General features: G+C 36.3%; 1 protein-coding gene across 13 annotated transcripts in view; it reads right to left on the reverse strand.

Moving 5' to 3' along the window:
* The window catches only part of LOC127520889 (mast cell protease 1A-like), a 163,124-nt gene that overhangs the window by 67,941 nt on the left and 70,339 nt on the right, over nucleotides 1-24,844 (reverse strand). The window contains exons 3-7 of one of the 13 annotated variants that reach the window (XM_051909600.1): nucleotides 23,206-23,280; nucleotides 22,974-23,124; nucleotides 13,997-14,132; nucleotides 13,528-13,782; nucleotides 13,003-13,426 (exon numbers count right to left, since the gene is read on the reverse strand). The exons of 6 other annotated variants lie outside the window; for them this stretch is intronic. In XM_051909600.1, coding sequence (XP_051765560.1) covers nucleotides 13,268-13,426; nucleotides 13,528-13,782; nucleotides 13,997-14,132; nucleotides 22,974-23,124; nucleotides 23,206-23,248 — 744 coding nt within the window. In that variant the 5' untranslated portion in view covers nucleotides 23,249-23,280 and the 3' untranslated portion in view covers nucleotides 13,003-13,267. Of the gene's footprint in view, nucleotides 1-3,639; nucleotides 3,701-12,998; nucleotides 13,427-13,527; nucleotides 13,783-13,996; nucleotides 14,133-22,973; nucleotides 23,125-23,205; nucleotides 23,281-24,844 lie in introns of those variants that run through there. 6 more of the 13 variants (XM_051909585.1, XM_051909584.1, XM_051909583.1 and 3 more) reach the window with 6 other exon arrangements.

Raw genomic sequence — 24,844 nt, forward strand, 5'->3', positions numbered from 1 at the left:
TTTTCTGAGTAACATTAAGAATATCTCTATAGATTGTTGCAACACCACCGCCACGGCCAACCGAACGGCATGTATTTTTATAACAGTAGCCAGGTGGACAAGACTCATTAAGACCGAAATAATCATTTGGTTTAAGCCATGTTTCAGTAAGGCAAATTACATCAAGACTATTATCTGTGAGCATTTCATTTATAATAACCGCCTTAGGTGTCAGCGATCTAATGTTTAGTAGCCCTAGCTTTAGAAATTGTTTTTGTTCATTAATTTTGCGAGATCCTTTATTTTTATTGTTAAACCTCACTATTCGGGGAATAGACACAGTTTTTATAGACTGTACTACACTCACATTTCTATCAATTAAGTGGGCAGAACATTGTAGTTCCAGGCAAGTCTTCACCACATTAAAGTTTCATGTCAGTTCTCCAAATTATTTCAGTTATTTACAAGAGCTTTGCAGCCTACCACAGCAAAAAAAAAAAAAAAAAATCAAAAATCGCACTCAGTGCCTATACTCGCACATCCAGGAGAGCAGGGTGCAATTACAATGAGGATAAATTATATTTTTTTAAAATTATTATTATTTCAATCTAATGGTAAAACACTGTAAGACAATTACTATCTAAATTAACAAAATTTTACATATCAGGCAGAAACCCTAGCCATTTCTCAATATGCGTTCTTGTACTTGTGGACTTATGAAACTTCATCAGTCGCTGCCCAAGTACTGTTCAAAGTTCACATCTAGTCAAGTACAGTTCAAATCCCCGGATGTGTTCTTGATCCGCCCATTTTATCGAGGATGCATCAAGAGGTGACTTGTGCGGACTTGAGAAATTTGTGTGAATTTGAGAAACGCCTCCTCTGTCCCCAAAATTCATCTTTTTTTCTTTTCATAAATCATTACTATTGGTCCCCCTTCCTCTGTTTGTGTGTTTTGCCAAATATTTAACCAATGAAATGTATTAAAATTTCATTTAAGCCTGTGACTAAACCTCGTATCTTCATTGGATCCTCAAACTGTCAGTCAAACCTCATACTCCACGCCGCCTCTACCATGAATGAAGTGTTTTGGACCATCTCTGCTTGTCTGCAATGCAAGGGTAAATAAAGAACTGGTTGTTTGAAAAAGCACAGCATTTTCTTTACTCAAGAAACTCTCTCTATATATAAAGGCTATTGTTTTAATGTATTTTAGTAGCGGAGAAGACTATCTAGCATCTGTTGTCGAGTCATAACCAGAACTGTCTTAAATAGCCTATGTGTGCATTTCATCCTGTAAGTTGATGAAAATGTAATGCGATGCACTTACTGCCTCAGATGCAACTGTTATAATGGTGGACAAAACATGTCCGACATTTACTGGACAAAACAACATTTTAGCTTGATTTTGGTAGAATGTTATATAAATGCAAGTATCTGACCATATATTAAAGCCACAATATCAACTCTAACAACACAGTGTTTGATTATTTATATATGTCACAATATGAGGTAATGTACCTACAGCCCTGACCGCACTGATCAAGCAAATAAACATGACAAACAACAGGATAAAAATGTCAGACTATTAAATGACCTTTTATTATCACTACAGCACAATCTGTCTCTTTCTCTTGCTCTCTCTAACTCACATGCACACAAATACAGACTCATGCACAGAAACTTGTTATCAGTGCTACCTGTGGTATTTTATCGATAAAATAAGTTTCTCTGCTGAAAAATACATGGCATTTCTCAGTAGCAAGGTGATAACATCGCTGTCAGGGACTGCTGCCAAACGAGCCACACAAATTCAGGAAATTCAGCCGCGTGCTCTTACATATACATATATATATATATATATATGAATTATTATTAATATACGGACCCCTCATAAGACTTGATTCAATTTGAGCACTGAACTCAGATACTCACCTGCTTGCATCGTTTGCCTCTTTGACGTTCCTGCAAATAAAGATCAGTTTGTGAACATTACCTCAGTTTCCTCTTCTTCTGTTGGTGTAACAGGAATCACGCATGTTTAGGCACAATTAGGACTTTTAAGTTTGCGAGGGAATGCAAAAGCATTGACATATTTTTTCCTCTCATCTCATATTTTTTTTCCCACCACCACGTCCCTTTGGGGGCTCTATACATTTGTGTATGTGATCTATTTTATCTATGTAAACAAAAATAAGGTAGATCAAATTCTTTAAAGAGGAAAAAGGAATCAGTATTTTGTGTATCAATTTTATTGTTTTTATTTTTTGTTTCCAAATCTTGTTCATGTTGTTTATGTGACTGCTGAATATATATATTTTTGGAGTATTTTCCTTAGATGATTCTGTGATTAATTTGCTGCCAGTATTAATTCTGTTCTCCACTAACCTAAAATCTGGTCCATTGCTACAACCTATGTTGAGGGCACTTGTTACATGAAGAACAATAAAGCTTCCTGCGGAGTCATGAGCGTGGATATCCTTCCCTCGCATCATAATAGTGTGAAGCTAAGACGCGAGGGAAGGAAGCGAGGAAATGGGGATGCGCAAATAAGAAATGAGAAGCACCCACAAACATTTATATGAATCCTTTATAGCCTATTTATGTGGGCTATTTGCACATTTTACTATTTTATAGATATTTTTGAGCCCCTTACCCAACCCATAGGCTAACTACTTCTCTCTCAAAAAAAAAAAAAGAAGATAAATGTCGGTATTTTAGCTGTGACACTGCGCTGTAAAATACTTGATTTATTCAGCAGTCCGTCATCCATTTCGACGCAGCATGTATTCTGAGATTTGTTTTTACGTCTCTCTTATCACAAACCAGAGCCATCTCTACATGCCTCTGTCACAGACACAACTGCCGCCATCTTTCGTCTTATTATTGACTGAAGTAGAAATTACCTCAGTGGATTTTAGTATTAATTGCTGTAATGTTGTTTGTCTGTCTTGTCAATAGTTTTGTACGTTGTAGTCGTGGGCTATTTTTTTTTTTTTTTTACTTAGCAGAAGTTTTAAGTTACTGTACATGTAAGATTATAAAATAATTTGCAGCTGTGTTAAAATACAGCATACACTTGGCCAGTTTATTTTGCGACAATGACTGACCAACTCTTGCTTACAAGTAATATATCCCATATTTATTTTTAAAGATAAATGTTATTGTATAAATATTTTGTCTAATATGATATCATTTTGAAATGAGTACAGATTGTTACCCTTAAAAGCATAATGTCATTCATAACAGGTTCCACAGTAAAATCTGGATGCTGGTAGTAGGACATCACCCCGATGTCTTATTTTTTAGCTCATGTGCACCATCCACAACTGTCAAAATCTCTGATCTGTTAATATTAAATAGACTATTAATATAATAAGCTTTTTCTTTTAGAGTATATCAAATGCCATGATGGACATTTCCAAACAATACACTACTTGTTTCAACAATGTGTGGCAGTCAAGACAAACTCATCAGAAATGAGGAATCCACCCCAGACATGCAGCCAGTTCTTCTGAAGAGAAACCATGTGAGGTCTGGAGTGGGGTTTGGCTTCTGTGCCGTTCACTATACCCACATTCTCACGAGCTGAGAGAGAGATACGGTTAATTATATTATTAACCAGATTAATCAACATGCAGTTCAGTCAATTAGTCTGACCGGTGAAGGTCAGGTGTGGCAGCAGAGAGGCCAGCAGGAGCAGAGAGATGATGATGGTCATGATAAAGACAATCTGTGAGCTCTCAAAGCACTGTATAAATATAAGGGTGAGTGGAGACACTGAGTTTCTGGTAACTATTTATCAGACCAGCTTCCAGGACACCACAATGTCATATCTAATGATCTAGAACAAATTTAAGTGAGCTGTAAACAAGACCAAGTGATTCATTAATGACTGACTCACTGACTAATTTTCACTAGAAATATAATCACTGACCCTAATATATTTACTATACTGTTATATTACTGCTTCTCTGGTGCTAAAATTCTTACAGAAAATGTAGATATGTATTACAGTGCATGCAACTAAAATAATACATTTGAAAAATAATAATAATTATAATTAATAAAAATAATTGTTTTACTAATTTTGACAACATCAAAAGAAAAAAGTTTGCAGTGAAAATTTTCACCGTGGATAGGGTGGATGTGGTTGAACAGTCACAGTTGTGTGGCGCAACTGAGGTCATAAGCTCCACAACTCTCTGTCTGTAGCGAAAACAGTTGAATTTGCACATGAAATACTCTCACTTGTGATCAAAGCAAGCTTGATTTTAAATTAACTGAACAGAATTAACATATCTTAAAATGTATAAAAAAAAAACAAAAAAAAACAGATCAGGCAGAAAATCCATATCAGACTACAAACTCAAGATATTGGCTGCACATGATGTAAACAGGAAACAGCAGGAAACAGTACTATAATGTTAAACTAATGAAGTAAAAAGAGAGATAGCAAATCTTATCGGCAGGAAATACTCAGAATGAACACTGTGAGTTTAAAATAGCATTTCCCCCCATTACGAAAAAGTTTATTTAAGTGTGCTATTAGTATACTTCTTTTAAACAAAAAAATAAGAAAGTACCCAGGTGAAAAAGTACACTTTTATAATGTACTTAAAGTGCTCTATTTTCGAGCACTAATTTTGTACTTAATATACTAAAAATTACTGAAATATGTAGTAGAAAACCGATGAAAGATTTACGTTATTTAAAAAATCCATTACATTTGGACAATGGGCGGCGCCATTTTGTTTGCGTTCTATGTCGATGACGTCAAATGGTTGCACTCTGTCAGCTGCTTACATTACTCTATGGCTATTTTACCGCAACACAACTCGGAATATAATATACGATGCCACATTGTGCAGCTTTTTGTTGTAATTTTCAGTCGATGACCCACAAGAGAAGCGATATAAGTGTTTACTGCTTTACTAGCGATAAGAAGAGGAGAAAAGAATGGGAAGTTGTGAAGAATGTGGACAAATAAAACTTCCTAAAGATTTGCGTCTTTGTTCTCTTCACTTTAGCCCTGATGACTTTGAGGCTTTTAGTAGACCACAGCTACTGAAAGAACTTACAGTTGCTGATGGATATAAGTGTATGCTTTAACCAAATGCCGCACCTGTTGTGGAGCCTGTCTTGGGCAGCCTATAACACATCTGGATTGAGACAGACGGCCTCAAAGCTCGTGTGTGTGCTGTGATGTACAAGATATCTGTGATCGCATAAAATAGTAGCATCTTCTCAGCATGTTCAACTGTGTGTAATGCATTCAAGTGATCAGATGATTTTTACACACCATCCAACAGTAGTTCGAATAGCCACACAACTTTCAGTTTGATTTGCGGCAGTTTGCGCATGGTCTTTCAACTACATTCTTCAAGCTGCCTCCCCTAGAACCCTACAATCGTATTTGACTGCTTGGAGATGTTTTAAGTCGTTCCACCTCACATACAGTCTGCATTTCCCGATTTCTCTCTCCTCACTATTACTTCATTTATATCTTACCTAAACAGCAATAGCCAGCTCCATTAAGGGCTACCTAAGCGGATTCCAGTTTTTCCATAAACTTTTATTTGGCTCACCATGTTCCGAAATAGCCAATTCTCAAACATCCCTTCTTATCAAAGGCATCCAAAGAACCCAACCCACACACCAAGATGCAAGAAAACCCATTACCCTAGACATCCTCACCTCACCACTCTCCACCGAGGCTTCCTTAATACAGCCCACACTCTTGACGCAATGTTCATACTGGCCTTTTTTCGGGTTCTTCAGATGTTCAGAACTCGTCTACCATCACGTCCAGCTTTAACCCAAAAATCCATCCCACAATTACAGACTTATCAGTGCTAGACAACGACACCATCTCTTACTTCATTAAACAAAGTAAGACAGACAAAATGAAAAAAGGCCATTTTATCTACAATTTTAATCTCCCTGCATCAATTCAGCCATACCAAACCCTTTCAGCTTACTTACACTTTAGAAATGCTCAGGCTAAATTACCATCTGACCCACTCTTCGTTGTCGATTCCAACCACCCTGTCACTCGTTTTTGGTTCCAAAAACACCTTAAACCCATCTTGATTTAATCCGGCATCCCAGCAGACCACTTTTCCAGTCATTCATTCCGCATAGGAGCAGCAACTACAGCCACCCAAAAAGGTCTCTCCAAGCATCAGATTCAAACACTTGGTCGCTGGTCATTAGAAGCTTTTAAGAACTACATCCGATCAAATCGCTTCCACATTAAAGAAGCCCAACGAACACTTATCAGCTAGTTTCAGCTCCAGCTCGTTCTCTCACACATACCTGCAAGCCACCATATCCAACTCAACAAATACCATCATTCCAATACAATGGAATTTTTCTATCATTGCCGCAGCAGTGATGCGCCTCAACTCCCGCAGGAGCTCAGTTATTCTGGCTAATATCTCCACTGCCACAGCAGTGTTGTCGCCTCGGCTCCCGCAGGAGCTCTTCTTCTCTGGCTAATATCTCCACTGCCGCAGCAGTGATGTTCCCTCAGCTCCCACAGGAGCTCAGTTTCTCTGGATAATATCTCCACTGCCGCCGCAGCGATGTTCCCTCAGCTCCCACAGGAGCTCAGTTTCTCTGGCTAATATCTCCACTGCCGCCGCAGTGATGTTCCCTCAGCTCCCACAGGAGCTCAGTTTCTCCGGCTAATATCTCCACTGCCGCAGCAGTGATGTTCCCTCAGCTCCCACAGGAGCTCAGTTTCTCTGGATAATATCTCCACTGCCGCCGCAGTGATGTTCCCTCGGCTCCTGCAGAAGCTCAGTTATTCTGGCTTATATCTTCACTGCCGCAGCAGTGATGCGCCTCGGCTCCCGCAGGAGCTCAGTTATTCTGGCTAATGTCTCCACTGCCGCAGCAGTGATGTTCCCTCAGCTCCCGCAGAAGCTCAGTTTCTCTGGCTGATATCTCCACTGCCGCAGCAGTGATGTCACCTCTGCTCCCGCAGGAGCCCTGTCTAAACTCAACTTCACTGCCGCAGCAGTAATGTTTTAATCCAATATGACGAGAACTCTCCCGGCCTTTCAAACTAACCCTCCAAACAGCACAATCAGCCTACGCAATGCAATTTTTGGGGGTCATCAGTAAAGTTTCCGGCTGCTGTCCTGCATTGATTTGCAATTTTTGGGGAGTACTCTGGGTTCGGGCCAAATACCGAGCTCGGAGCCCTCTCCTCGGACAGCACGCCAAATATGCATACTATTAAACATACTATTTACTATCTGATTATTTGTAAGTGTGAACTCATGAAATGTATGTTTAAATAAATCTGTTGTGAAAATGACAGCCACTTTCGCAATCCAGTGCTGGCGGGGTCCGTGCGCACATCAAAGGGGCTGCGAGGAGGTAGATTCAGCACCATCGCCATGTTACTGATATTTCCTTTTCTTGTATGCTTCAAAATCTCAAAATCTGAAGAAAAACCAGATGTAGTGTATATCACATCAGATGCACACATTTGTAGGTGAACATACTTCTTATTACCTCTATTGCCCACATACACATCAGCCTTTCTATTTCCTCTAGCTCCCCCTAATGGTCACTATCCTACAATGACTAAAGGCTGATTTATAGACCAATTTTGTGTTTGCAAGCAGCGATGACGTTTTTGTGGGCGGAGCCTACCTGGTTGCAGAAACAGGTAGCAGTAGCAGTCTATGGAAGTCACGGAATAAAATACAGTTAATTTTGAGTTTATATCTCACAATTCTGAGTTTTTCCTCGCAATTCTGAGTTTATATCTCAAGGAAAAACAGAATTGTGATATAAACTCACAATTGCGTATTATAAAGTCCGAACTGGTAGATATAAACATGCAAATGTAAGAAAAAAAGTCAGAATTGTGAAATAAAAATTTTATAGGCTATGTTTAAAAGTTATCTATGTAAAATGTTATAGTTTTAAATATTATTTCATGCTGTAACTGCTATGTACAGTATGTATGTTTCCTACGAACTGCATATGTGAATATTATGTAGACTTACTGTTTACATCAAATTAATGCTTTAATAGTACACTAATCATTGCAGGATTCATCAGTCCAGTGTGTGACTTGCAACATAAAAGTCTTTATTTTCTGCATTCCGATTCTGACATCCAAAGACACAACAAAACATTTTTCTCTCATTCTGTTGATTTTGCACATTTTCCTCCATTTGCTACAGCTATTTTTTTCTGCCACCACTGTGCGCGCAGCTGCAAGTGATGTAACTGTGACGTCTGCTCCAAATTGGTCTATACTACGTCTAGACTGCGTCAGACCTACGCTGTAGAATATGCGTCTGTTTTCACTTACTTCTGCGTCGTTGCCTGCGTCGACGTGCATGCAGACCGCTAGTACAGTGTTTCTCAACCACATTCCTGGAGGCCCACCAACATTGCACATTTTGCATGTCTCCTTAATTAAACACACCTGATTAGGGTTATCAGCTCATTAGTAGTGACTCAAAGATCTAAAATGGGTGTGTCAGACAAAGGAGACATGCAAAATGTGCAGTGTTGGTGGGCCTCCAGGAATGTGGTTGAGAACCACTGCGCTAGTAGACAGTGTCCGCGTTCATGTTGAGTATAAGAAGCAGCTTGTCATGTACGTTGTCAGAGAAGCTTCAGCTGTGATGGTGGCAAATAGGCAACGACTTTTGTTGCAGTTTGGCGGCGTGTGTTTTCTCCTGAAACAGAGAGTTTTTTCATTCATATTGAATTTGAAAACGCTCGCTCTTCTCCGCTTGCTCCGCGCCCATTTTTTGACCTAAGGGAGGGGTTCTAGCAGACCAATCACAGCGCTTGCGGTCCGTGTAGAATTGGGTGCGGGGAGTATGGAATCCCAAGTGGAAGTATGGAATCCCAAGTGGAATCCAAGATGCTATTTCATGCATTCTGACTTATTTGCACTGTTAAAGAGTTTGATTATCATGCTAAACATAGCCAAAGTTACAAAACACGAGTTGGACGTATTACGGAGTATTTCTGTGCCAAAAATACTCTCCCAAATCCTCACGAACTTCGTTTTTTTTTTTTTTTTTTCTTGGGTATGGGCCTGAGTGATGTAAACGGGGGCGGAATTCCTTGTACAGGCACTTCTCCCGGAAGGGTGCGCGCGCACACGTCGACCAGAGAGAGCAAGAGCAGGCCCATCAACGCCCATTCAGCTTTACGGAAGTCGTCGGCAGCGCTGCACAGGTCACAGGACTTCACAAAATCAACAATGTCACCAAAGAAGTGTGTTTTTGGTTGTGAGGGAAAGATAACCTTGCTTCCCAAAAAAATAAGTGGTCCCAAAAAACCCAGCGTTAAGTGGAGCTGAAAGTTTTGTGCTCACGCATTACATTGATACTCTTGATATTTGTAATTAAAATAACCATAGAAACTTATAGTTGCAATCACTTTTTTATTGGTTAAAATGAATGGAGAATATCTTGTGTTTTTCCGTGGCTGCTCGAGCCCTCAGGATCTGCACTTATGGTTTCATAAACAAGGCCCAGTTCTACGCTGGATTTACAGATTGTTTGAAACTGAAAGATGGAGCGGTCACAGCGATAATGATCCCGGTCATGAGTCGGAACCGCAGGTGGTGAGTAAAACTGCTTTAAATGTCTGTTTTGTTGGCAATAGGCGCCTAAGTGCATATAATATAATGTAAACAATATGAATGTAGTGAATTCATAAATTCATTATTCATCACTCACTATACGCTATATTCATTATAGTGATTCAAAAGTTACCCAGGGATAATGCGATGGTGTATTGTGTGTGTTTAAATATATTTGTTTAGCTGACCATTGATAGCTTGCAGTCGATCTCTACACAAAAGCTGCACGTGCTTGTGACAGCTCGTCACTCTATCTCCGCTCACACGTCACGCCTCCAGGCACTCGGCTGTTTTCGGAAAGACTCGGTACAGCGTGTGTATCTTTTATAAATATGATAAAACTAAAGACTTTTCGGCGATATGAAGGATGCTATACTACTCTATAGGTACTTAAGATTATCATGAGATTGGCAGAAACTGTGTGTGATACCCCCCCTTTAAAGAATCTCATAACATTATTTGATGCAGTTGTAATTTTTCAGTGTAAATGGTTTCATTTGATTGGTAGCAGCCCTGCCTTATTTTTCTTATTGAATTTATTGATCAAATGTAAAAATTTGAAATAAAAGATGAAGCATACATTTATAAGATTAGGGGGAAAATTGCTCTTTATAAAGGTAAAAAATATGCAGATTTTAATATGTAAAAGCTGATGGAACACTGTTGAGAATATTGCTTTAGAATAAATTATATTTACACCACAAATAAATCCTCTTTTTTCCAGACAAGCAACTTTTTTACTCGGACAAGTGAATGAAAAATTGACTTGTCCAAAGGACAAGCACATGACAAGGCTTAATGTCGAACCCTGTATTTTGTATTTATATGCTCTCCTTTAATGGTAACATCATTAGCACAGGCTTACAGAAAGATTTTATTGTCGTCAGATGTAGCTTTGCACACTGCCAGCATCTAGAATGATTTTGATCAGCATGTTAGTGTTTATAGCAGAGGTTTCTGTCAACTTATATTTTACAGTTTGTCAATTGATAAGATTTTGTAGGCTTTGCACACCCGGCAAGATGGACTCATATGTACACTTTGGGTGTTAATTTAACACCAATGTAATACCAAATTTAGCATTTTAATCAACAGTACATTTTTTGTTAACCTTTTACCATATGTCTTGGAGTATCACAATAATATTGTATTGTAAGTTCAGTATCATGATATGTATCAAATCATAACATGATAGTATCATTGCACCTCACAGCAAAATCAGATGTTAAATTACAGTTTAATTAACACCCAAAGTGTACATATGAGTCCATCTTGCCGAGTGTTAAAAAGTAACACTGAAGCAGTGCTAAAGTTAATGAGATAATTGATTGATGATTGAGTGATGATTGACAATTAGTGGTGACACCTGATGTTAATAAGCAGAATCATTGAAGGAAAGAGAGAAAAAAAGGTGTTAATTAATGTTTTATGGAATGTTTCATTTCAAGTCACCATGAAAGAGGTCAGCGTTTGCTTTAGTTGGGCTCTTGACGCTTTATCTTTTATTATTAGTTTTTCTCTGGCTGCTCCAACTTTGTGTTTGTAAAGCACATTTGTGATGACCAGAGAAAATATGATCTGGTCACAGTATGTTTTGGTGCTGATGTTATCATCATGCAATGGCCTGATGTCACTTAGAGTCTAAATCTCTGACTGTATGCTTGATGTGTAGCTTTAGTATTAATGATTGTAGTCCTGTGATTTTACAGCTTGAGATCCAACAGCAGTATGAACAATTTTATTTTTTTATTTTTTAAGAAAAATACATTACGCACAGAAGCTTCTGTGTTTAGACACACACAGACATCAAGAATCAGCATATGATTCTCAAGAACGGTGACAATAAATAAATACAAAATACTGACAAACATCAACTCTGAACATCACAAAACAAGCTACTGTCACAACAAAACAACAGAAAAATAAAAGCAAACATGAACAATCTACGAAAATTACAGGACAATTCAGCTGCATAATTTATTCATGCAGCAATGCATGATGGGAGCCATGGATGAGTTTTGATTTGTGGCTCCCATCATGCACTGCAACATGAAGCACTTTGATTGTCACCATTGTTGAGGGTCATATGCTGATTCTTGATGTCTGTGTGTGTTTCAAAAAAACTTCAAATTATAAAAGCCCTGCTGGATCTCAAGCGGTAACAGATTTAGTGTAAAGAAATAATAGAACATCTATATGATCGGATAACAATACTGGATGTCACCAATGAATCAGGCCATTTCACAATGAGAATGTCATCATCAAAACACAACTGTTATGACTGTGCTTCCCAAAGCACTGTAAACCTAAATTGATCAACTTTGGCTTACAACACTTGTGGGAAATGCAGCCCAGATCACAGTTTCTCTGGCCATAACAAATGTGCTCTACAAACACAAAGTTGGAGCAGCCAGGGAAAAATTAATGTCAATAAATAAAGAGTCAAGAGCCCAACTAAAGGAAATGCTTTTCACCATCATGGTGACTTCAAACTAAACTTTCATTAAAACATTAACATCTAAACATCTGTTAATTCTGAATAAGAACTTTTGTTGATGTATGACAGAAATAATATCAAACTGGTTAATAATAAGTGTAATAATGTTTAATGGCTGGAAGTCAGTTGTAGTTGTCGTGTCTCTCTCTTTTTCTCTTGTTGCTTCTTCAATGATTCTGCTTATTAACATCAGGTGTCACTACTGATTGTCAATCATCACTCAATCATCAATCAATTATCTCATTAACTTTAACACTGCTTTAGTGTTACTTTTTAACACCTGGCAAGATGGACTCATATGTACACTTTGGGTGTTAATTTAACACTGGGGATTTTGCTGTGTATACACCATATGTATGAATTTTTGCAATAAATGTTTGTAGTGTGTACAGACTAAAAACTACACTACTGTTCAAAATTTTGGCTCAAAATTTGAGATTGGGAAGATTTTTTTAAATATTTTTGAAAGAAGTTTCTTATTTGTTTTTCTTCTAGATTTTAATGTTGAAAACATTTGTGCAATGCAATATTTTTGTGGAAACTGTGCAACATTTTTCCCCAGGATTCAAATGTCTTTAAAGGGGCTATATGTAAGTTTTTTTTTTTTAATTGCCAATGTCTGAACAGTTGGTTATGAAACTTAAAAAAATGAGAACTTCCCTGACTTCAGTTGTCCACGAAAGCCTGTAGACTGATTTTTATGTGAAGGACTTGGGATGTTTTTGCCAGGAAAATTAAAAGGATATGATGTTTGAAAGAGGCTCTTTTCCGTTGTATGACACATGAAACAAATGCTTATACAATGTTTAGGATAATGTCAATCTGTCATACAATGAAAAGGTATTAATTACATCTATAGTCTCAAATATACTCTATAATCAAAATATCATAGAATATTTTTTCATGACCTCATCTCATGATGCCGGTGAATTGCAAAGCTTGTGTGAACACATCCACATAGCTATGACCAGATGCTTTCTTAACTGCTGTTTTTTTATGCTGTAATTTTTATTTTGTTTATTTTTTTTAAATGAGAAAAAGGCACACAGCACATTTTTATGTATATTACAATGATTATTATGTTTATTGAATGAAGATTTGGCAGCAAATCAACTCAACCTTAAAAAAACAAAAATCACCCCATTTCATCTTTAATTAATTCAATTAACATTTCCAATAATGTTCTTTATCCATGGAAGATATGCTGAAATCTTAATATAAACTTCAGGTAGTTTTAGTGAATTACAGTGACGAGGGTCCCCGAAGGATGTTACACCGACTGCAGTGTCTCCACAAACCAAAGGACCTCCTAAATCCCCCTGTTAAGAAACACAGATCAACACATAAGTCATGAGTTGTCATAACTACTAACTTCACTGACACATAAAGATTTGGTTACTCTGTTGTGGTTTTTACATACATTACAGCTTCCTCCAATGCCATATACACACATCATCTCTGAAGTTGAATAGTCTTTTCCCCCCCATTTACATTCACATTCCTTGTTATTCAAGACTGTCACATCTGTCTCCATGAGACGGTTGTTTCCTGTCCCATTTGTTTTTAAACTTCCCCATCCTGCGACACTACAAACAGTATCTGCTTCGATATCATCTTCTTTCATTGGTATGGATATCCACTTGATATTGTCGTTTAGTTCCACATGTTTTTCTAGCTGTAAACCAAAAACAGTATCATCATTAATAGAAAGATTTGATCGTCTTCCAGATGGGGGTGAGAAGTGTAATATAAAACAGACAGGTTTGTACGCACTGATCTATATAAATTACTGGATTGCTCATTGTGTTCTAATTTATTTAGATCAGTGTTTGAACCACTGTGTCCTGAAACAAATATTTAGAACAACTAAAATAAGTGCAGTTTGTTACCCTCAAAAGCATAATGTCATTATGAAAGGTTTTCTTGTTATAGTTCGGATGCTCATGGTAGAAATCCACTTTTATTCGGTCCAAAGTGTTTTGTTGTAGGTCATGTGCACCTAGCACAACTGTCAGGACTGGACAACTGTTAAAAGAAACAAGTTATGTTTAGCAATAACTTCTGGAAAAGTGGTGGTTTGGTTGCCAAAGAATATGGTATATATAGGCCTCTCTCTCTCTCTCTCTCTCTCTATATATATATATATATAATTATTCAGACACTAGATATAATTTTTAATATTTTTTTACTAGTGGGTGCAGGACACTATAGTTAATTTATGTAAGTGAAGATAGCAAAATAAAGTAAACTGTGACATATTACACCCAAAAATTCTTCATACAGTGACTACCAGTAAAACTGATAAAGATTTAGGACCAAAATTATTTTTTTTCTGACACAGTTTAACTCGTTTAAACAGTTTCTTTCTTGTCATATTTTATTATCTTTTTTTTTTTAAACTATAGTGAATAAACTGTAATAATGTGTGAAATGTTCAAGGTGTCTGAATAAATTTTGATTTGACTACAGGGGCAGACTGGCCATCGGGAGTACCGGGAGTTTTCCCAGTGGGCCGCTGGACAGTGTTGGCCGGCCCGTTGCAAAGTAATGAAGAATGGATTTATGGCGTTTATATAGTCTCAAAACTTGCGCACATGATATGAACGCACAGAACAGTATCCGCGCGTGGAAAACCATCCACGCGAGGAAAACCATTTCTGCACCGCGAGCGCACAGAACAGTATCCGCGTGCAAAAGATGCGCTCTCGTGAGAACGGCGCCGAGTAGCGCTCGCTCGACCCTCCCTGGCCCTATCCCAAATGGCACACTTCATGAGCACTTTCGGTCTTGTGGACTTACAATGGCCGCTGCGTGCGCGTGTCCGTAGGGTGTCCCATTCATCATTTAAGTTTAAAGAAGGGTGCTCGTGAGCGCCCCCTTTGCGGCTGCTATGCGCCCTCTATGCGCACTTCTGGTGAGCCCGCAAGACTGCGAGCTACGCAGAGGACTTTACCCGGCAGTCAAAGCGGCATTACATTGCAAAAGTGTGGACTCAGAGGAAGACCGTGAGGGTTCAGGGTGCCATTTGGGACAGGACCTCTATGCCCTCTCAACTGCTCAACCCCTGTTCGCTCATCAAGTTGACTTTTGAGACTGGAGGCGGGGATCAAATGTCAGATGTCTCCGCTTCTGTGATTTGTAATTTTAAAAAAAAAAACAAAAAACGAATCAACTAAAGTAAACGCTGATCACCATGATTGTAGCATAAAAAAAACTAATGTCTATAAAAAAATCAACAACAAACAAAACGCTCTCTCTTAATTCAATAAGAGCTTCTGTATATGGAGTTGTTTAATCCTCTGCTGAGATCTTGAGAGATTTAATGTCTTCTTTTATCTAAGGCTGTGGCTGAAGTCAGTTGTAGTTCTAGTGTTTCGATTTTTTCTGTTGTTTCTCTTTCCTTCGTTGATTCTGCTTCTTAACAGCAGCTATCTTCAATAACGCTCAGTCATCACTTAATTAATTACTTAATTATTTCATTAACTCCAACACTGATTCAGTGTTACATTTAACAGCCTGCAGTGTGCATTCTGAACAGTGTTCATTTCATCTGGGCTAAACCATGTGGGGCCTACATGGGTGTGCTGGCTGGGAGACGTCCCGCCAACGAGATTGTGACAGTTAAGGGGTTAAGGGGTTAAATCAATGTTAATGTGTCAAGTTAACTGCATTGAATCAATATCACTTTTGCACCCTCGATTGATGTTGAAACAATGTTGAAATTTCAACAAAAAATCAGTGGTAATGGCACACTGCACACTGTTACAATGTGATGTTGGTTTTAACATCATGCTTGAACTCTCAGAAAATGAAACACAACTACAACTGACTTAAACCCACACAGCCTGAAATCAACTGAAAATAAAAGAAGACAATAAATCTCTCAAGATCTCAGCAGAAGTTCTTTTTGAGAATTAACAGAGGTTTGGATGTTGATGTTTTGTTGAAAATGTTTGGTCACCATTTTGGTGGTCAGTGTTTCCTTTAGTTGGGTAGTTTGACTCTTGGCTGTTAAATGTAACACTGAATCAGTGTTGGCGTTAATGAGATAATTAAGTAATTAATTATGACTGAGCATTATTGAAGATAGCTGCTAAGAAGCAGAATCAACAAAGAAAAGAAAAACAACAAGAACAGAAAAAATTGAATCACTAGAGCTACAACTGACTTCAGCCACAGCCTTAGATAAAAGAAGACACTAAATCTCTCAAGATCTCAGCAGAAGAGGACTAAACAACTCCATATACAGAAGCTCTTAGTGAGAATTAAGAAAAATAGTTTTTTTGTTGTTGATTTTTTTTATTGAAATTTGTTGTTTTTTTATGTCACCATCATGGTGATCAGAGTTTACTTTAGTTGGGTAGTTTGACTTGTCTTTGTAATTGAGTTTGTTATAGCAAGAAAAGCAAGATAAAGCACAATCTGATGCTGTGGCTGCCTCATGCTAAACATTGTGTAGTGGCTTAATTCACTGATCTTATGATTGAGTTTAATATGAGCAATATCTTACTAACTTTTTTATTGTGATTCATGTAAAGATCCAGCACAGCTTTAACCCCTTAGCTGTCACGGTCCTGCTGGCCGGATGCCAACCAGCACACCTATGTAGGCCCCACATGGTTTCGCCCAGAACACTACTCAGTGTGAGCACTACAGGCTGTTAAATGTAACTGAATCGGTGTTGGAGTTAATGAGATTATTAGGTGATAACAAGCAGAATCACAAAAGAACAGAGAAACAACAAGATCTATGACTTCAGCCACAGCCTTAGATTAAATCAACTGAAGATAAAAGACATTAAATTAAGTGAATTAAGCCACAATGATTATATTCATATCATGAAACAGCCACGACATCAGATTGTGTTTTCTTGTGCTATAACAAACTCAGCCACAACAACCAGAGAAACACTAACATTACAAACACAAGTCAAACTACTCAACTAAAGTTAACACTGATCACCATGATGGTGGTATAAAAAAAAAAATAAAAAAAAACTAATTTCAATAAAAAAAAAATCAACTACAAAAAACTCTATCTCTTAATTTTCAATAAGAGCTTCTGTATATGGAGTTGTTTAATCCTCTGCTGAGATCTTGGGAGATTTAATGTCTTCTTTTATCTAAGGCTGTGGCTGAAGGTAGTTGTAGTTCTAGTGTTTCAATTTGTTCTGTTCTTGTTGTTTCTCTTTCCTTTGTTGATTCTGCTTGTTAACAGCAGCTATTTTCAATAATGCTCAATCACCAATTAATTACTTAATTATTTCATTTAACAGCCTGTAGTGTGCACTCTGAACAGCGTTCATTTTATCTGGGCTAAACCATGTAGGGCCTACATGGGTGTGCTAGCTGGATGGTGTCCTGCCAACGGGATCACGACAGTTAAGGGGTTAATCAAAAAATCTAAATGAGGTTTAAAAAAGATTGTACACTAAGCACTTTAAATTACGGTGAGATTTACTCACAAACATACATCTAGAATCAGCGTATGAATCTCAACAATGGGGACATGTTTAATGCCGCAATGCACTCTTTTTTTGCATGATGCACCCAGAATGCATTGTGGCATGAAGCATGTTACCATTGTTGAGATTCATACGTTGATTCTAGATGTCTGTGTGTGAGGAAGTTTTGCTGGAGTTTTAAAGTGTTTAGTGTACAATGTGTTTTAAAACTTGTTCAGCTTTTCTGATTAAAACTGTTTTATTGTTGTGTTTCTAGAAGTCCAACACAAACTTATTAACAATTTGTTCATATAAAGCTCATTCATTAAATCAGTGAATTAAACCACTACATGAGGATTATAAAGCAGCTGACAATAGCTGATAACATTTTCTCTTGTCATAACAGCTACAACAGCCAGATAAAAACTAACACTAAAAAAAAGTCAAGAGTAAAACTGCTTAACTAAAGCAAACTCTGACCTCGATAATGGTGACATCAAACAAAACTTATTTTCAACAAATCATCAACATCTAAACCTCTGTTCATTCTCAATAACAACTTTTGTAGATGTATGTTAGAAATAAAGTCAGTCTGGTTAGTAATAAGTGAAGCTGGTAATGCTGATTGTGGAGTTGTTTAATCAGATCTTGAGATATTTAATGTCTTTTATCTTCAGTTGATTTCATCTAAGGCTGTGGCTGAAGTCGTAGTTCTTGCTGTTCCTCTGTCCTTCTGTGATTCTGCTCGTTATCACCAAATTATCTCATTAACTCCAACATTGATTCAATGTTACTTTTAACAGCCTGTAGTGTTCACACTGAGTAGTGTTCATTTCATCTGGGCTAACCAATGTGGGGCCTACATGGGTGTGCTGGTTGGGAGGCGTCCGGCCAGCGGGACCGTGACAGTTAAGGGGTTAATGGCATTTACGTTATTCGTCACACAATGCACAAAGAAACATTAACGTAGCCTAGTTTTCAGCATATCAGAGTGAATGTTTGAGTATCCTATCTGTTGTCAGGATTTCTAATTTGACAATCATTTGAAAATTATACATAAAACTCAAAATATCATTCTCAAATTTACATAAAACATGGTAATAGCCTATTTCATATTCAAGTAGCATATACCGTGTTAAGAAAGTATATAAAATAAAAATATAATTTGCTAATTAGTTCACATGCATTATTTTACACACTTAAGACTTAGATCATACCAGAGCATTGTTATATACGGACTGATTTAATGGTAGGTATTGAACTTTAGTGATATTAAACTTCCCTGTATGGAAAAGAGATTTGAATTTTTTTTTTTTTTTTTTTTTTTTTTTTAATTATTCACTATTTGCCATGTGCACCAGGAAAGACAAATTATAACGTAAAGAAGTATGCCAGTCATTCATTAATTTTAATGATAAGCATTTCAATAATAATAATAATAATAAAAAAATAATAATAATAGCATTTATATTTCTGTACAAATAGCATTTATATTTTTATGTTATTAAGTTGTGTAAAAAAAAATTGGTGAGTTTTATGGTGAGGTGTTTTGCGGACCGTGTGATGGGCCGCTTTGTGCTGGAAAGTTCAGGGCCACATTTTTGCCCCAGTCCACCCCTGTTTGACTATATATATAGGCCTAAAAAAAAATATATATATATATATATATATATATATATATATATATATATATATAGGCCTATATCCACCCACGGTTCGGCACGCACTTGGCACAGCAGTTCATTTCAAATCTGACGACGCATCTATAATATGGTTTGTTGAAAATAGCGACGTGTAAAACAGACAGACAGAGTTCGGATAATGTATGTTTCAGTCGATGAATACGCATTCTGGCTTCCCAATACGTTACAACAGCGATTATCAAAAAGCGTGGACAAAACAGTCACTCTTTGTAAACTTGGTTCACTGCGAGTGCCATATGCTCGAATATGAGCAGTCAATTACGGCGTCATCACCTGGGTGTTGACAGCGCGCGAGCGCAGGTCAGACCTGAACAACACACGTTGCTAACTGTGTTTAACTAAACTCATTTAAGCCTTGCTAATTTAAACATTCAATAGCAAGACGCGAAAGAGAACTCGTGCGCTGTGAGAAGATTTGTGCTCATCCGAAGCGCGCGCACACTTATTTCAGACAGCGCGCAAATAGTTCTCTTTCAAGTCTTGCGCTGAACGGACAAATTTTTACAAAAAAAGTTATGTCAACATGCCCGTTTTGGCGAGCATCCTAGCAAACATAGTCGGTTATGTCTTAAGTAAAAGTATAGAAGGTAAACGTAAAGTTTAGAAAGATAACGCATGTGTAACAATAGGATATGTACTGGATTGTGCATTATGTCTTAGGGGAAATAAGTCTAATATTCCTGCTGTCTGTGTTTTTAAAGTTAATCAAACAACAAATGACACAGAAATCACCCACTGCTCTTGACTGAATAGCTGTAACTTCAATAATGATTAATCTTTATTGAATTTATACTGTATGCAGTGTTGTTTTATATTTGATTATTTTATTCATTTTCTGTACCTGAAAACTACTGTTAGATACCTGAAGTTGAAGAGCACTGCTTATTTTATTTGAATGTTTGCTCTTGTATTTATTCATGATGTTGCTTGTAATTTGATTATTTGTTCTTATTTTCTTTATTTTTATAGTCCCCTGAACATGCCGCACCGAAACACTGTAAACCCAAATAATTTGGGCTAACTGTAAATGTAAGTGATTTCTTCAAATTTTTTTGAGTTATGATGTTCCCAATTTTAAGTAAGCAGGACTATCAAGTTTTGAGTTTGTACTACTCATGCATGCTAATTGCTCCTTATTTTATGTACTGAGTTGGCTAACTCATATATTTCGATAACAATTAACATAAAAGACTTAATTAATTTTTTTATTTTGAGTTGTTAGAAATCAGATGAGTTACTTCACCGTAAACCCAAAGAAAATTCAGAAAAAAACTCAAAACAATGAAACAGTTCAGTTTACTTGAAATATGTCAGTGCTGTGAACTCAAAAGAAAAAGAAAGTTCCAAATACTCATAACAGTTAATTTGACTGAACTTATTTGTTCAATTTAAGTTTGTTCTACTCAAACCAATTAAGCATTTTGAGCATTAGGGTTTACAGTGAACCGTGAGCCTAAAACAGTGATAAAAACTGAACCGTGAGTAATTTGAACCACTACACCCCTTGTATATAGCCTACATATACAGTCAAACCAAAATTTATTCAGACACCTTGAACATTTCACACATTATTACAGTTTATTCACTATGGTTTAAAAAAAAAAAAGGTAATAAAATATAAGATCTCAGAGTTAAACTGTCAGAAAAAAAAAATTAATAATCTTAATTATGTCAGATAACTCTGAATAATTTTTGGTCCCAAAACATAATTGAAAAAAAAAAAAAAAAAAAAGGTCAAATGACTTTTAGCAACGGCTGCTAAACAAAGCCTGTAAAAGAAATGGAAAACATTCTAAATTAAATAAAGTGCACAACACTTTTGTTTTACAGATAGATTCTGAATTATTACTAGCAAAACACAGTGACTACAAAATGTGAGTCTTTTGTATTTAACCAGAAAGAGCATACATGAGTGAATTAATGTAACTATATGTCACTGCATCAGCAGCTACACAGTTACTGGCTCTGAAATAACACAACATGCAGTATAACACCAGTGTTTTCTGGCTCATCCTGGACTGAAGCACAGGCTCTAATCTTCAGCACAATGGTGACCCACAAAACTCAACAGAAACCCTTTAAATCCCAACAGAACATGAAACACTAACAGATCTCTCAAGATCTCAGCATCTTCACTTATTACAATCCAGACTTTATTTCATATTAAAGTTCTTATTGAGAATTAACAGAGGTTTAGATGTTGATGTTTTATTGAATAAAATAATAAAGTTTGAAGTCACCATTCTGGTGGTCAGTGCTTGCTTTAGTTGGACTCTTGACACTTGACTTTTTAACATTAATATTTCTCTGGCTGTTTTAACTGTATATTTACAGCTACACATTTGTTATAACCAAAAAAAAAAAAAAAAAAAAAAAAAGCAAGAGTAACTCTGATCAGATGATGTTGGTCACTTTTTAAGTGATCTAGTTGTCATAAAGTGGTCTGATATCAGTCTGGTCTCTGACAAAAGTATTTAAGATTTGCAGTAATTTCACTCGCCAATACTATTGCAGTGTCGTGATACTATGAACAAGTTTATTAAATCATTATGCTGGAAATGTTTTGTCAAAGGTCATGCAGACTCATACAGACATAAAGAATCAGTGTATGAATCTCAACAATGGTGACTATAAAAAAATAAAAATAAAAAATTCAGATCAACTCAGAACATCACAAAACAAGCTTGTTTGTCACCATTGTTGAGATTCATATGCTGATTATTGATGTCTTTGTGCTAAAAAAAAAAAAAAAGGCATTTTCTGCATAATAACTTAAATCAGAATACCAGGTTATCACAATGATTCCACAAGGTTACAGAAAATCAAATGAAATTAACAGTTAATCTACTCAGAAATTTTACACTATATGATATCAGTGAATCAGACCACTTCATGATAACTGTATCATCAATAAACAACCAAAATGTTTTTTTTTTTTTTTTTTTTTTTTTTTGCACTATAACAAACATGCATTAAAAACACACAGTTAAAGCAACAAGAGAAAAACTAACATGAAAAAGTCAGGGGTCAAGAGCACAATTAAAGCAAACGCTTACCTACATAACGGTGACTTCAAAAACTTTTTTTTTTTCAGTAAGACGTCAACATCTAAACCTCTTAATTCTCAAAAAGAACCTTTGTATAAAAGAAATACCTGTAAAATAACAGTGTTTTTCGGTTTATTTATTAATTACTTAATTTATTTAATTAATTCAAACCTAATTTATTTATTAGGATATTTTACTTTAATTCTACTGGGTTTTTTGGCTGCCATTCATTTGACTGTTTTATCATTTAACTGTTTTGTTACGGTTTAATTACTGATTATTTTTGTAATTTTACATACATTTGTTTGTCATTTAGGAAAACAGAAAAAATACTGTACAAAAAATGTTTAAACGTTCTGTAAAAAATATGAGAATTACTGTAATTTTTCATTAATGTCATAATACTTAAAATAACAGCCGAGTGGTCATTTACATATGTTGTTTGTAATTTTACAGAGTTTTGAGTATAATTTAAAATAAAAGAAAATTTTAAACAATTTGATTAATAATTATTTATTCATTATATAATTAGCTGGTGTATTATGATTGAATGATTAATAATATAAGTATTGTATGAGCAATAATTATTAATGTAGGTTTCATTTATTAATTTTAAGCTAATTTAAATTAATAACAATAATATAATTAAATAAATCAAGATTGCAGATCTTACTTGTTTCTGCAGTCTGCAGTAGTCATGACAAATCTATCAGAAATGAGGAATCCACCGCAGATATGTTGCTTCTTCGCTTGGACAGAAACCATGTAAGGTCTGGAGTGAGGTTTTGCTTCTCTGCCGTTCACTATACCCACACTCACACGAGCTGAGAGAGATATTGTTAGTTATTATGTTTCCTCCTCACTAATTTACTTGGGTTATTAGTATTTTGTTTTAACAGTCTCACCAGTGAAGGTCAGGTGCAGGAGCAGAGAGATGATGATGGTCATGATGAAGATAACGATCGATGAGCTCTTGCTGGCTAAACACAGTATAAATATAAAAAAAGGTGGGTGGAGACACTGAGCTTCCAGTAAGTTTGTTTTCTTTCAGTTTGTGGTGTCAGTAACTCTGATAATAAGATTTGCTAATCTTTGTGGCTTGACGATTATGCTGCATGGAGCCTTGAATGTAAAGTAGCAGCATGTAGAGTTTTTTCTCTTATAGCATAAGATGAAAAGAAAGTCTGTTCAGTTTGAACTTAGCTACTGATAAACGTAGGTCACATGACCCTAACCGCGTTGACAAGTTTATTTTACATACAGTCTATAATGCATTTCCTACTATGTTTAACTACATTACACTGGAGCAGAGCCATTTATCACAGCGGAATTGATTACCGGAAGTGCTCGGCGAAGCAGTGCATCGATTCTTCCGGTTATGTATATTTTCAATGTGCTGTTAACACTTAGTTGAATAAATGCCTGTTAAAATAAGCTTCTGCAGGATAATTTCAAAATCTGAACATTTTCAGAGACAGGAGAAGAGATATTCTGATGATTGCTATTAATCAATCTGAGAAAGCCATGGCTTGTAAACATACATGATTATTTCATCACTTAACTAGTAACCGCAACGCTGCAGTGTGTGTGAGACCTGATGAAAGAGATCAGAATGAACATATTTATTCATTTGAATTAAATATATTATTCATTATGCTGCATCATTTTTCATTGACAATCATTACAATGTAAGCAATTCATAACATTTGTCAAAATTCATAATTAATATTTAAATCAGTCGCGCTGTCAATGCATTTCTGATTAAGATTAATTAACACATTAAATTTCTTTAAGGCAGTTAAGGCGCATTCATTCATCTTTTTTAAAACTGCTCTTACGAAAATTAACCATGGTTTTACTACAAGTAAAACCAAAAAACAATGGTTAAACTATGGTAAGAGAAAAAAACTTCATAAAAAGACGAGCTTCGAACCACTGATTCGAAACAAAAGATTTGTAAAGCTTCGAAGCTTCATGAAGCAGTGTTTTGAAATCGCCCATCACTAGATATTGTTGAATAAAGTCGTTATTTTGTTATTTTGGTGCACAAAAAGTATTCTTGTTGCTTCATAACATTAAGGTTGAACCACTGTAGTCACATGAACTGTTTTAAATGTCTTTAGTACCTTTCTGGTCATCTGAAAGTGTTAATTATCTTGCTGGCTATGGAGGCCTTACTGAGCCATCGGATTTTATCAAAAATATCTTAATTTGTGTTCCGAAGATGAACGAAGGTCTTACGTGTGTGGAACCACATGAGGGTGAGTAATTAATGACAGAATTTTCATTTTTGTGTGAACTAACCCTTTAAAAGGTCTTTATCTGTTTTGTGTTGTTCTCTTTCCCTTCAAACTCACCCTACTGCAACTTATGCGCAGCTAAATAAAAAATAAAAATTCAAAAAACCACAAAGAATTTTGTGGAACAGTTCCCAAAGAAATGGCCAAACTGGAATCATGGTCAGAATGTTTGCTGACCAGTTCAGTTCAATCTCCACCCAGACGCAGGCTGTAATGATAATGTACCTCCACTCTCTGACTTCTT

The sequence above is a fragment of the Ctenopharyngodon idella genome, chromosome 10, assembly GCF_019924925.1.
Source record: "Ctenopharyngodon idella isolate HZGC_01 chromosome 10, HZGC01, whole genome shotgun sequence".
NCBI classification, from domain to species: Eukaryota; Metazoa; Chordata; class Actinopteri; order Cypriniformes; family Xenocyprididae; genus Ctenopharyngodon; species Ctenopharyngodon idella.